The 14,915-nt window shown below is 38.7% G+C and overlaps 1 protein-coding gene across 1 annotated transcript in view; it reads right to left on the bottom strand.

Annotated features, from left to right (window-relative positions):
* Window positions 1-7,444: 7,444 nt before the first annotated feature.
* LOC136858241 (protein artichoke) overlaps window positions 7,445-14,915 on the bottom strand; it is a 134,753-nt gene continuing 127,282 nt past the window's right edge. The window contains exon 2 of the mRNA XM_067137641.2: window positions 7,445-11,568. Coding sequence (XP_066993742.2) covers window positions 8,453-11,563 — 3,111 coding nt within the window. The 5' untranslated portion in view covers window positions 11,564-11,568 and the 3' untranslated portion in view covers window positions 7,445-8,452. The remainder of the gene's footprint in view (window positions 11,569-14,915) is intronic.

Here is a 14,915-nt window from a genome sequence, read left to right as displayed (position 1 = left end):
CACCACCCACCTTGAACAATCTACTTGTTTAACGTCGCACTAACACATCGAAGGTTTTCGGCGACGGAATAAGGGGAAAGGGCTAGGAATGGGAAGGTAGTGGCCGTGGCCTTAATAGTCCAAATCTATCATTCTGTCAACGGTTTCTTACGTTTATTATTAGTAGTAGTAGTAAGGATTCAACGTAATGTGACGCTGACTATACGTACATATATACAGTACATTGAAATATTCATAAGTATATTAAAACACTGTATGAAAAAATAAAATGTTACCTGTTGGTATTAAACCTGAGAAATTTAGTAATCTAACTGAGCTAATTTATAGTTTAATAATTTCCATATTACCTGTATGAACTCGTTCTATAGCCATATTGACGGGAAACAACAGGAAGGAATACCCTAGGATATATAATTAGATGGTCTTATGCTGAACTGAACCAAGTTATACTTTTAAAAGAACGGAGTTAACGACATCCAATGAAAGATTAAAGCACGCTTCTTCTTCCCAGAGAGACCCATCCGGTGTGTTTGCATTCGAACTTCCGATGAAGATACGAACTGGTCAAAAGAGTGATTAAATGAGTGGCTAAATGTCTAGCAAATATAACTCAGAGAACGAGAGTAAATGACGTGTTATCTTATTCTGTAACGGTTAAGAAGGGTGTTGCAGATGGCAGCATTATTGGACCTTTTATGTTTTCTTTTGTAAATACATTATAATTATGAGTAGAGGACTGGAATAACTGGTAGGGAATTTTGTGGATAATGTTATATTATACTGAGTAATAAATAAGTTACTGGATTGCAAAGAGATCTCGACAATGTTGTCAGATAGACACCAGGTGTAAGATGGTAAAAGGGTTGAAAAGTCACGTTGTAAGTTTCACAAAGAGGGAAAGTCCTCTCAGTTTTAATTACTGTGTTTATAGAGTAAGTACCTCACGGGGTTCTCTGTAAGTACATAGGCGTTGAAATAAGGAAATATCTTCATTGGGTAACCACATTAACAGGATTGTAAATAAAGGTTCCAGACCTCTTCATATCGCGCATTAAATACAACAACGTCATAACTCAAAAACAGCTTGTATTGAGTTATGCATAACAGTGTAGGTGTTATCGCATGCACATTTAACTGGCAGAAGTTTCAGGTGCAGTAATCGGGCAACTCGAAGTTCCTGGATCAAAACAGAGGAATAACTGTACTACTAATCTACTGGGTATATAAATAAAGTTGTAGGGGGTCAGCTGTCTGTAATTATGTTTGTTTTGCCAATTTTTCAGATATTTATTCCTTTTTAGGTCAACTCAAGAGCGAATCGGTGGTTTTTACTTTTCGTGTCTGTCTGTCTGTTTGTCTGTTTGCCTATTCCACCATCACGTCGAAACGGCTGGATAGATCTCAACCAAACTTCATATTTAGAGTATACTCATCCAGGGGAAGGTTTTGATGTGCATATCAATTTAAAATCTTTGAATATACTGGGGTTTTATAGGAAAACCAGAACGGTTTTCCTCTATTTTCTCTTATACTACTGATTTTCTGTAAACTCCGTAGAGCATACGTGAATCGTCTCTTCATTATGAACAACTTTCGTTATGTTCATAATTTACCTTACTCTTCATATGACGGAGAAATTTACTATTTTCTGCGGGTATCATGCTCTGCATTGAGTGACCGACAGACCGACAACGAACCAACAGGTTACCATGGCAACGTCTCTGACTGCTTGCCAGTAGGGAAGTAAGGTATTGCCACTTTCCTCATCATGCTTTTAAATTCGTAGTTGTTCCTTGAGTAGAAGGCAAGATAGGCGTCAAAGGCCAATCTGCGGGATATTGGCGGAATATCGTTGGAGGTTATAACCGCCCTCGAATAGATTAAGTAATAACACCATTAGTCATCTTCTTATCTGTTAACCTAAGAATCGCTGCGCCTAAATTTCTCCTGTGTTACCGCTTTGTTATATCCATAACTCACACCAGCATAATTTATTGAGGGACATTTGATTTTCCAATACATTCACTTGACATTTACATATTTGTCGTTATCCGGCTGTCCTCAGTTGTAATCCATTTTCTATTAATTTCAACTTTCTTAACTGTATTGTTTTTCTTCCTTAATTACTCCGTATGTACGCGAGTGCTAGAATCTACTGGATATATTTCCACCAAACTTCACATTTAGAATCCACCTGTCCTTGGGTAGGTTTCAGGGAAAATATTATTTCTAAATCCCTGAACTGACTGGGGGTTTATACGAAATCGAAACCGTGATTTTGCACTCCCACAAAATATACACAACCAAACTTAATGGAAATCTACCTGCCGTAATGGAAATTAATTTCTAAACCTTTTTTCTCATGTGCATCATTTCGATACGTGGATTAATAAGGAAGGTATCATTAACGGGCCGTTTTTCGGTACAAGTCCCATCGGACTTAACTCAGGAGCGGGTGCGTGTAAAGCGTACTTCTTACAACTTGAAAACTACTGAAGATATTCGAACCGAACTTTATGTTTAGCATCCACCTGTCCAAAGGTAGGTTTTAAAGGTCAATAACATTTCATGTTCCCGGAATGGACTGGTGGTTTATAGGGAACCGAAATGGTGATTTTACTCTTCTACAATATATACAGTACAAGACCAACCAGACTGGAAATTGACCAAACGTGATGGAATTCCATCTCTAAAACTTTTTTTCATGTGCATTTTTTCGTCAGGAGGATTAATGAGGGAGATATCACGAATGGTCAGTTTTGCAGGTTAAGTCCAGCGGACATAGCCCAAAACGTGTTGTACGTGGAGCAGATTCCTTTTCTAATAATAATATTATTTGATTTACGTCCCACTAACAACTTTTACGGTCTTCGGAGACGCCCAAGTGCCGGAATTCAGTCCCGCAGCAGTTCTTTTCCGTGCCAGTAAATCTACCGGCACGAGGCTGAAGTATTTGAGCACCTTCAATTACCATCGGACTGAGCCAGGATCTAACCTGCCAAGTTGGGGTCAGAAGGCCAGCGCCTCAAACGTCTGAGCCACTCAGCCCGGCAAGATTCCTTATCTATCTATATAAATAGAAAAGACTGTGTGCCTCTTCATTGACTATTTTGGCGAAATTTTCACACAGCTACGCGTTTAAGGGGTAATAATGACCATCTGCATATTCTTTTGGTTTAGTTTCCTGAAAGTCCTAATCTTACCCTCCTCGCCCAAAATCCAGATTGCGGCATAGTCTGCCAGACGAAAAAGAGAATTGAAATTTGACAAAATTATACGTTTTAGCCTGTAACGGACGGAAAACTTCCAAGATCTTTAAATTTTTCACTTTTTATCCCCGATGAATATCGAAATATGGAGGCAATTTTAATGATTGTGCAGACCTTCGGGAAGTCCTATCACATAACGGACTGGACAATCTCCGTTCAATTTAGAATGATCTACAACCTTGGTCTTATGACTTTTTGTCGTATCTGTATGTCTTTTACGTTTGATTTTTCTCTATTAATCGATGTTAAGTAAATTTGGACTTTTCACATGCATAATTCATACTTTCAATCACTTATAGAAAATATAGAATCATCAAACTATTCACGAAAATTGGCCCACCCAGTAGCCATATGTGAGCCAAATGCTATGTATGTAGCTGTCACATAATTATCCGAAAAGTAATGCAATGTAAGATAATCTTACAAAACCTTTACCCCGTTCAACGTTTCTAACTCAATATGACCCAAGAATAGATTAGATATCATAGGACCGGCCATTTATGCCACTAAATCTGGCGTCTTATGGTACAATCCTTTGTCGATATGACGTACGTTTAGCAGCAGTGAATCTGTAAATGAAGGTCTGCAATATTGTAAACACGCATATACTTTCGTATGTCGATCTACATACTGTATATTCACTGATGTCGATTTGTAGCAATCGAGAAAGGGTGTGTCTGCTATTGTAATCAGTACTCACCACACCGGCTTTGACTGGCAGTAGGAATGGGGTCCTTCTCCAACTCCTGTGTATGTTCCACCATTGCAATGAATAGTTCACATATCGATATGACTTGCAGAAGGCTAGGGAGCATGCAGTTTTGTTTAAAACTCCCCTACCCGATTGTGTTTGGCAGTAGGCAAGGGTACCCGCAATTATAAACAAATGCCATAATCTAAAATTTGACTGGCATTAGGCATAGTGGCCTGCTATTTTGATGGAAACTCACCAAGTTGGTGTGCTTAGCAGTAAGCTGAATGGCAGTAGGAAAAGGGTCCTGAAATTATGATGATAACTGCACAACTCAATTCTGACTGATAGTAGGGTAGTTGCCTGGCATTATAATAGAAAATCCTCAACTGTAATCTGTCTGGAAGTAGGAAAGGGAGGCTGCCATTGTAACGAAAACTCCCCAAATCGATTGTGACCGCGCAGTAGGCAATGGGGCCTGCAATTATAATGTAAACTTCCCAACTCGATTGTGAATGGCAGTAGGCAAGTGTGCCTGTCGTTATCATCACAAATCCGTAACAAGCACTTTACATTGGAAAGTGCATATGGGGACCTCCCTATGCTGTTTCTCGGATAACGCTAAGAGACATGCTATTTTAAAACAATCATATTTACTGCATGTACAGTATTTACTTCAATATTTGAATACAATGTAGAATACCGTAGCTAAGCACGGGTACATTTGCTAGTTACTTTTAAAAGTTTACTAATTAATAACTCTACATTTTGAACGCTGCGCTATAACTACAGAGATGATGCTTATTAAGATCAAGGTATACCTGGTTCCTCTAAGGACGTCAAAACGGCAGGCTCATGTTCCGTTAAACACTGCTTTGAATCTGAAGTTCAATGTCGCGGCCAGAGAGGGCAGATGTGTCGTTCTTTTCCCTTCTTGCTTTGGTCCTTGAACGCCCAGCAATACCGTACCATTTGAGTTGCAACCTCGGCACTGTGTGGAAGGCATCCGCTTGTGGTTATGCAAGAATGACATATTTGGAGTTGTGACACCCTTGCTGTGAGGAAGGTTAGTACATTACGTTATATAATCCCCTATGCGTAACGTATTATTTAGACTTAATGCAGTATGCACCGCAAATCAATCCAGGCTATAAGCACTGTAACAACTTAAGCGTCACTGATAGTTAAGCAACAATGGGCGTGGCGTCCACCCGGATGGGTGACCCACGTCACATCTGCTTACTTCTCCAACTAAGCTACGAATAAATTACCACTCATCATTAATGAACTTATGAAACTCTGGTACCAACCCAGGGTCTCCAAAGTGCGTCGCCCCCCTAAAAAGGGGAGCAGGTCATATTATGACCAGTTATGACATGTGAAACAGGATTCCCCTTCACCTCCTCCATTCAGTCTAGTAATACTCAGTTAAGGAGATAGCTCTCAAGACCTAATCGGTCGATAGGCTAAAATCCTCAACGGAAACAAAACTTTGGTCAACGTCTGATATTGGGGCATGACCAGGTTATGTGTGTATTATAAGGATATATAACGTTGTTGCTCCGAGACATAGTTATTTTATTTGTACTATTTCACATTCTGATATTATTGCTACAAATCAAAGACGTCATTTCAGGTAGAAATAAAGGTACTAAATGCTATTATGTCGTTCTTGCTACTAAGAATGTCTCTTTTTTAAGAAACAACATCCGTTTATTTTCAGTTATGCCGTTATTGTTAGAATAAGTTGTACCCAGTGCTGAGATAGATCAAGGTTATTCTTTACCTTTTCCACTGAAGCACTTCTTTTTTCCATCTCTGTAGACCATGATTTCTCGCGATATAATGCTCTTTCAGCTAGCCCTCGCTGATATGGAAAGGGCTGAAACAAAGGAGGCAGTTGCGAAGGGACCGGATGGGACAAAGCAGTGTTTAATGGAACATGAGCCTGTCGTTTTGACGTCCTTGGAGGAACCAGGTATACATTGCTCTTAATAACCATCATCTTTGTAGTTATAGGCAGCGTTCACAATCTAGAGTTATTAGTTAGTAAACTTGTAAAAGTAATTAGAAGTACAGTTATTGCTCTGTTTTGATCCAGGAACTTCGAGTTGCCCGATTCCTGCATCTGAAGCTTCGAAGTTCTCGTACCTCTAGTGTCTCTCCTACCTCCTACTTCGTCATCAAATACATCATCAAGTAGCACATCTTCTGAAGACTGCTATGACTTGCTTAATGACAAAACGTATTCACCAAGGATGATGGTGGACATGATAGTGAGGACAGTTCTGATACTGCTATTTCTAGTGTGCCTGAAACCCCTGGAAGAACGAGTACTCCAGCTGAAATATCTCCAGTAACAAACAATACGTCCTCTTCCACTGACAATAACAATGGTTCAATAGCAGACATGCAGGACATATCGACCACCATATTAGTGAGTCCTTCAAAGAGAGGTGTGAAACGTCAGAGAAATGTTGCAAAGTGGAAGAGGAGCATTTTGAAGAAAGGGAGAAATCCTGGACAGACATATGAAACCCATACAAAAAGTAAAAAAGGTACAATCCCAGAGAGAGATGAAGGCAGGATGTAAAGGAAAACTGCAAGCTTCAGTGCTCATTAAAGTTCAGTAATGAGCGCCAACTGCAACTGTTTGCGTCTTACTGGTCATTAGGTGATATCGATCTCCAGCACTAAAAGTCATACGCCATTTCATTTCACCGAATAGAACACTCACAAAATTAGCACAACAAGTAGAGGTTTCGGTTCCTTCTGCACACAGAGCTACAAAGCTGTTACACATCAAAGCCTACAGGTTTACAGGGACCCATTGCTTAAAACCTGCTGATTTAGCCACAAGAGTGAGATATTGTGAGTGGTATCTTGCATCATTGAATGATCGATTATTCGACCCACAGCTTATGTTCTTTTCGGATGAGGCCTGGTTTCATCTTAATGGTCGTGTGAACAATCATAACTCTCGCTATTGGTGTCCAAAAAATCCTAATGGTGTTCATGAAGTCTCTCATTATGAAAGATGACACTTCCAGCATCTTTTGTCAGGTAAGATTTCATATCATATTGTATACGCGCTTAAAGCAGGGCGGCCGCGTGCGACGTAAGTTGGGCTGAGGCAACTGCTGTAGCGCAGAGTGCAAACACAGCGCTCTCGGTCTGGATTTATAAAAGAGGCCCTGTATATGTTACGGGAGTGAAATATTGAAATTCAAGATCATTAATATGCTGATAACAAATAATTAAAATCAAACATTATTTCACTATTAGTAGTAAAATGTGTCACATGTACTATTGTTTGTAAAATAAGTTAATCCTTCTTCTACAAGTACCTCCATGCAATACTGAAAGCAAATAAGTTATAGTAATGTGCCAAAATGGTATCATTTTTTCTCAAAATCATCTTAATATAACTTTGTTCTCTTTAGCGTAAGTCCATTTAACTGGTAGCATGAAATTACAATTATCATGAGTTAAAATTACAGCTTTAATAAATTAAGAAGTACTCAACTGACCTGTATATTCAGGTCGATGACTCTTACTAATAACAGGTACATATCACATTAACACAGTTCTTGTAAATTACTCTCTGATGTCGCAAATTTCTCTCCAAGGGAACTCTTGTGCGTTCTTAAACCTAACAGTAACAATTAAGGTGTCTCTTCTTAGCAGTCCATTTGGTTTATCGACCTTGTATCCTTGAATTATATGAGGTGTTCACAACCATAGGGTACCAAGCCCATGTAACTATATTTGAAGAAATGAATCATAAATGTTTTAATTAATTCCACTGAAGTGATAATGTAAATGTGAATATGGCAATATACAATGAAAACTGTAAATATATTACTGTCCGATATTTAATATTTACATATGATTTGTCTTGATATAATATTTAAACAATATAATTTACTGCGGTTAATTTCATCTAAGAATTCGAATAAAAATAATAATGAGGAACATATTCATGATCAATAGCTATTACATTAATATTAATCGTAATAAACACTACTATAATATGGACTTGTTTCAGTATGACTGTGAAGGAAACATCAACTTTCTTTACTTATTCCGTACAAAGATGCCAGCTCTTGGATAGCTTGTCTTGGGTCACTATGTAAATGTATAAAACAAAGTTTCTTGTAACTTTTCTCCGGCTATATTAAAATCGTGGACCTGGAACACTGTGGCTGTGAACCCCTCGTATCTTGCTGACACTCTCTGACACATCATCAAAGGTGAAAATTAACACAATTTAGCGCAGTATTTTTCAGTTTTCATTCTTATAGTCACACATACTAAACCATTATGAGCTCCTGAGCCTCCATTAACTCATGATATTCACTTGGAAGAGAAAGGTTTAGTGCACCTTCGCGGTGACTGAAAATATTCCTACAGCAAATCCGAAGAATGACTTCAAGATTTCTCACTTTGAGGACATGATTCAAGGGGTCACAACACTGTACTTTGAGAACAGTCAACTTCCATGTACCCGCCTGGCAATCCTCCTCTCAACGGCTAAAACATGCAGCTCTTGAGCCAGCTCCTGTTCATAATTTATCCTCTCAGAACCTTTATTAAATGTTCGGCTCCGTGCAATTTCAACAGCGGCATCTTTTGATAAAGGATTGCTCCAATATCGGAAATTTCTCAGTCGTGGAACGTCACCCAACATACCTGAGTAAAGACGTGTTATCCTGTTGTTAGAAATGTCGAGATACCTCAGCTTTATCAATCCATTGAAGGCTTTGTTTTTCACAGTACTTATGTTGTTCGAGGATATATCTAGGTGAGTAAGTCGGCTGTATTTATTTTTTGAAAAAGCCTTACTAGAGATCGTTGCGATGACGTTGTTTGAAATATTCAGTCCTCGTAGACTTACGTGGTCACGGACGGTATCTAGACGCGAGATCTGGTTGTAACTCAGATTAATTGTATGTAGAAGAGTGTTATTTGTCAGGAAATTTACTGGTAGGTCAGATATATTGTTCCTAGATAAATCAAGGTATTTAAGTAAATACAAGGAAGAAATAGCAGATTCGTCTACAGTATCTATGGAATTATTGCTCAAATTAAGATAAATTAAGTGAGTTATGTTTTCAGAAATAATTGTGTTATTATTGAGACTAGGTAAGTTATTACTTGCCAACGATAAGTATTTTAAGGATGGCATACTGGCAACTTGAAAGTTCACTAAGTGGTTTCCGCTTACATCTAATTTAAGAAGTGCCATACAGGACTGGAATGTATCTGCTGCAAGCATCTCAATTTTGTTGTCAGACAGATCAATTTCCTCTAGTTGAGGTAAGTTCCTCATAGCTATAGGATGTATGTACACAATTCTGTTCCTCGCTAGGTTGAGGAATCGTAGATGTGGAAACACCATCTCAAGGCTTACGTCAGAGATGGAATTTCCAGATAAATCACAGGAGACTAAGCTAGGAATACTTTCTATCACATGAGTCAGATTATTACGACTTAGGTCAAGGTGCTTCAGCTCAATTGTCTTCTGAAATGTCCCAGATGGTATAATCTCTATTCTATTTCCAGACAAATTCAAGTTATCTAATTGAAAAAGACCATCGAAAGCCAAATTCTCAATATTTTCTATCATATTGTTAGAAATATCTATAATTCGCAACCTAGTCATGTTCGAGTGTGCAAAAGTATAGTTTGGAAGAAGGGACAGTTGATTGTTAGAAACATTGAGGCGCCGAAGACTAGGAATATCTTTGAAACCATCCATTTCCTGCAATTTGTTAAAACTGATATTCAGATCCCAGAGACTTGTTGTGTTTTGAAACGTATCTGCATGAAGCGAATGTATTTTATTTCGAGAAATATTCAAATCCCAAACATTCTTAAGATTTTGGAATGCATTCTTGTGTATATCACTAATTTTGTTACTTGACAAATCAATGTAATGTAATAAAGAAATTTTTGAGTTTGCCAGAGCAAGTTTAGGTAATTTCTCAATAGAATTGTAGGACATGATGAGAAATCGTAAAGTTGATACATTTCGAATGAAACCAAGTTCTGTAATTGCATTGTGACTAGCATCTAATATCCAAAAGTTAGAAATTATATCGAATGTATTTCTATGTAAAGTTGAAATACTATTCCTGGAAATATCTATTGCGTGCACATCCTCTAGCCCATAAAATGCTCCACTTTCAACATCTGAAATAGCGTTATTAGATAGATCTAATATTGTGTGTTCGTGAGTCAAGTTCACAAAGGTATCGTTCTTCAAAAGTACAAGGATATTGTTTTGTAATTGAATGTGTCTGATGTTGGAGATACTCCGGATTGTGTCTATCACAGTCAGTTTGTTCCCACTAATGTCCACTGAACTCAGCTGTGGCATGCTTGCCAGCACATTAGGTAGCAGATCCGTCAATCCTGTATTTGATATGTTAAGGAAGGACAGAGTAAATAAACCATGTAAAGCGCTTTGTGGTAGATTCTTAAGAGGGTTGAAGGACAGATCTAAACTCTGAAGTACTCCTCCGTCGACTGCGAAGGCTTTGGCTTCCAGATTTCTTATATAGTTGTAGGCTAAGTACAAGTGAGTGAGGCCCAGGGCTTCTTGAACGAACCCCACATGGGATATTTTATTGTGGGCAATATTCAGCCTTTGTAGCTGCGGAGTTTCTTGAAATGTCTCCTCTTCAAGCGCTGTTATCTCGTTCCACGACAAATCCAAGTCTTCCAACTCCTTCAGACCATCAAATGCGTGGGGGGCAACTGACTTTATCTTATTGCGTGCCAAATTCACGCGATATAGATCAGGAGTTCCGAAGAAAGCATAATCTGGTAGAGAGATTATTGAATTTTCAGACAAGAAAAGATATCTCAGAGTAGTAATATTCTTTATGAATTCTATGTCATAGAGTTCATTTCTTCTCAGCACTAATTCCAGTAAATTTACATTACTTGAGAATGTTCCGGAATGAATAAATGTAATGTGGTTATTTGATAAGTCTAGGTCCCTCAGACTAGAGAGCCTTACAAATGCATGTTGCTCTATTTCCGAGATTTCATTATCACTCATCACAAGATTCATCAAGTCCGGGTTTGTGAACGACTCATTATGAAGGGCAGTAATAACATTATTCTTTAGGAACAGTTGTTTTAGTGATGATATATTCCGAAATGCAGCGATGTCGTACAATTCATTCGAATTAAGGTTAAGATGAAAGAGTTTTTCTGTGTTTGAAAACGTTTCCCGGTGCAGGAAACGAATATTATTGTTCTCTAAGTGTAAAAAGTGTAAATTTTGTAGATTTTGAAATGCTCGGCGGTGAACCACACTGATGCCGTTCCCAGCTAAACTCAGAGTCTCCAGATCGAGGTTGTGGAAGGCTCGTTCTGGTAACTCTGGTAGGCTGCTCCTGGAGATGGTGACGTCAGTCAGGAGGTGAGTGTCTTGAAGTTTGCTGAGGTAGGTGAGCTGTGGTGATATGAGATCGAAACACGTCACTTTGTCGGGAAAATGACAGTGACAGTGTTGCGAACAGTGCGCACTGACCAAGCAGAAGCAGAGCAGGAACACAGACAGTGCTAGTGTCACAGTGTGCCTCGGCATTGCACCTAGAACAAGAAACAAGACAAAAATCATTATCTATATTATCATTATTATTATTATTATTATTATTATTATTATTATTATTATTATTATTATTATTATTATTATTATTGAATCTCAGATATACATAACCCTACTACACTAAGTGTACGTTGGGGTTATATTTTTACAAATTATAATAAACTGTAACTTAATTATCTACATAAAGAAATAGCGTTCTTGAGTTTCTGTGCGGAGGCTAATCTTGGGAACCATTCAACGAATTGCAGTATCTCTTTCACCGTTATAAACCTTATTCCTTCCATGTTAGTACAGGTTATGTACAATTGTGCGATCTTATCAGGGGAGCAGGTAAATGTTAAAATATTAAAATATTTAAATATTACAGAAAGTAAGAAAAGGTGTGCGTCTAGGACTTTCAAAAGTGAATACTCTTCTTGAACTGCCAGACCTATTTAAAACGGAGCCCAGTAGATATACTTAGAATTCAATTATCTCCCTTCCTCTTTTTACCCTCTATAGGATGTGGTGATATGTTTGGAGCAGTTGGAGAGTTTTTCGCTTTCGTGATCTACCTTAAACCAGCGGCAAAGCCTTGAATAAGGACTTTCCAAAAAGTGTCTACATCCGATCAACCCATCTCGTAGGTGCTCGCCTTTGAGATCTCCTTTCAGGTACCGTACCCTCTCCGTGGCTGCCTTCCTCCCTTCCCTCCTTCCTTCTAGAGATATGTTCAAAGTATCTTAAGAGTAGTCGTTTGATCCTCTCCATGCGCTTGTCTCTGACTCTGATCCTCAAGAACCGAAGCATTAGTCAATTATTCCGTTCAAGAACTCTACAAAAATGTTTAAATAATTTTCATCCTAACGCCAGCAGTCTTCCAGGAAAAATACTTTTCTGTGATTTAGCACATGTTTTATCCGATAAAGACAACATAATGTATAAAATAATAATAATATTATTATTAACAAGAACGTTACAATTGGGGTATATCCGGGTGGTAATTATTACCTGCGGTAGAATGACAAAGAAGTGAATGTAAAACATAAATTACAAATGAACAACAACAAACGTACAACAAACACATTAAAAACCAATTATTATAAGACATTGTACTGAAACGAGACATTATATGACTAAAATTCATGATAACAAAAGAAGAGGAAGTAGAAGAAGAGAAAAGAAAAAGAAGTAGGCACTGATACATTAAGACAAGAAAAGAAAATTAAAAATGGCACATGAGTAGTGTAACACTGCCCTTCCGTTTTTAACACCCGTCAAGTACACATTATAATATCCTATCTCTTCCTCATTATCTCCCCTTACCGAAATATCACTTACGCCTAGCACATCCATATGCATCCTCTTTGCTGACTCAGCCAGTTCTACTTTTTTCTCCCACAAGCCCCATTAATATGTACAGCTCTACATCGAATTCCATTCCGTTCGCCAAGTTGTTTCTAAGGAGACCCTCACTTGTCAAATGGGAATGGGACTCCGTTACTCCCATAGGTCTGAGGCTTTCTTAAAATATTTTGAGCTCGGTAAATTCATGCAGTAGGATGCTACCCTACTTAGACATAGTCCAAGTGAGGATCTCTCCTCTAACGGGTTAGAGACCACCGGTAGATTGTTCAGTCCTAGCCACCTGAGCACAAGGAGGGCCATGACTCAGAATATGTCCGAGATGCCCACTCCCATTCCATAGCAACTGGTATCCCGACTCTCACGACCACTTAGTAGGCCACTCAGCCGTTGCCCATGGTTCACGAACTAGGACGTGACTACAGTAACCCACTCGATTAACCATGTCTAAAAGTTTATTCATTCATTCATTCATTCATTCATTCATTCATTCATTCATTTATTTATTTATTTATTTATTTATACTCGCTGGCGTGTCGTTAAGTATTACGTCCTAGCGGTCCTAATTGAAAGCGTCGTAGGCTTCGTCAATGAATCAAGTACAGACTTTGATATGTAGATGCATCGCAGGATGTTGAAGACCCTTTGGGTAGACCATGCCACCAATAAGGCCGGCCCCGTGGTGTACGGGTAGCGTGTCTGTCTCATGCCCGGCGGCCCCGGGTTCGATTACCGGCCAGGACAGGGATTTTTACCTGGACTTGAGGGCTGGTTCGAGGTCCACTCAGCCTACGTGATTGAGGAGCTATCTGATGGTGAGATAGCGGCCCCGGTCTCGAAAGCCAAGAATAACGGCCGAGAGGAATCGTCGTGCTGACCACACGACACCTCGCAATCTACAGGTCTTCAGGATGAGCAGTGGTCGCTTGGTAGACCAAGGCCCTTCAAGGGCTGTAGTGCCATGGGGTTTGGTTTGGTTTGGTTTTATGTCCCCAATAAGGAAATATCCCGTCGCGTAAGAGAATCATGCGATGGCCTAACCCTCACAAAACGCAGGAGACCACTCTACAGTATTATGGTAACATCTTCCAACAGCACAAATACAGCGTTTACAACCGGACACCGAGGACAACATGGAAGAAAGGAAAACGTGTACGTGGGTGGAAGAAGATCGTCCTGGGTGTATAAACTGGGACTGTGGTTCGACATTAACGATACGTCAGTTCTCATACGGGAAACACAAGAAAATGAATAATTACTGCATGATAATGCTCCAACCTTCTTCGAGTAAAAGGTCCATAAATAGAAGAAATACTAATTTGTAGGACAATTATTATTATTATTATTATTATTATTATTATTATTATTATTATTATTATTATTATTATTATTATCTATATAAATAAAATTGTATCTGTTTGTCTGTTTGTCTGTTTGTCTGTTCCACCATCACGTCGAAACGGCTGGATAGATCTCAACCAAACTTCATATTTAGAGTATACTCATCCCGGGGAAGGTTTAGATACGCATATCATTTTAAAATCTTTGAATACACGGGGGGTTTATAAGAAAACCAGAATGGTTTTTCCACCATCACGTCGAAACGGCTGGATAGATCTCAACCAAACTTCATATTTCGAGTATACTCCTCCCGGGGAAGGTTTCGATATGCATATCATTTTAAAATATTTGAATACACGGGGTGTTTATAGGAAAACCAGAATGGTTTTTCCACCATCACGTCGAAACGGCTGGATAGATCTCAACCAAACTTCATATTTAGAGTATACTCCTCCCGGGGAAGGTTTAGATATGCATATCATTTTAAAATCTTTGAATACACGGGGGGTTTATAGGAAAACCAGAATGGTTTTTCCACCATCACGTCGAAACGGCTGGATAGATCTCAACCAAACTTCATATTTAGAGTATACTCCTCCCGGGGAAGGTTTAGATATGCATATCATTTTAAAATCTTTGAATACAC

The sequence above is a fragment of the Anabrus simplex genome, chromosome 1 (genome assembly GCF_040414725.1).
Source record: "Anabrus simplex isolate iqAnaSimp1 chromosome 1, ASM4041472v1, whole genome shotgun sequence".
NCBI lineage: Eukaryota > Metazoa > Arthropoda > Insecta > Orthoptera > Tettigoniidae > Anabrus > Anabrus simplex.
The sequence above is the reverse complement of the archived record's forward strand: the minus strand, read 5'-3'. Positions and strand labels throughout refer to the sequence as shown.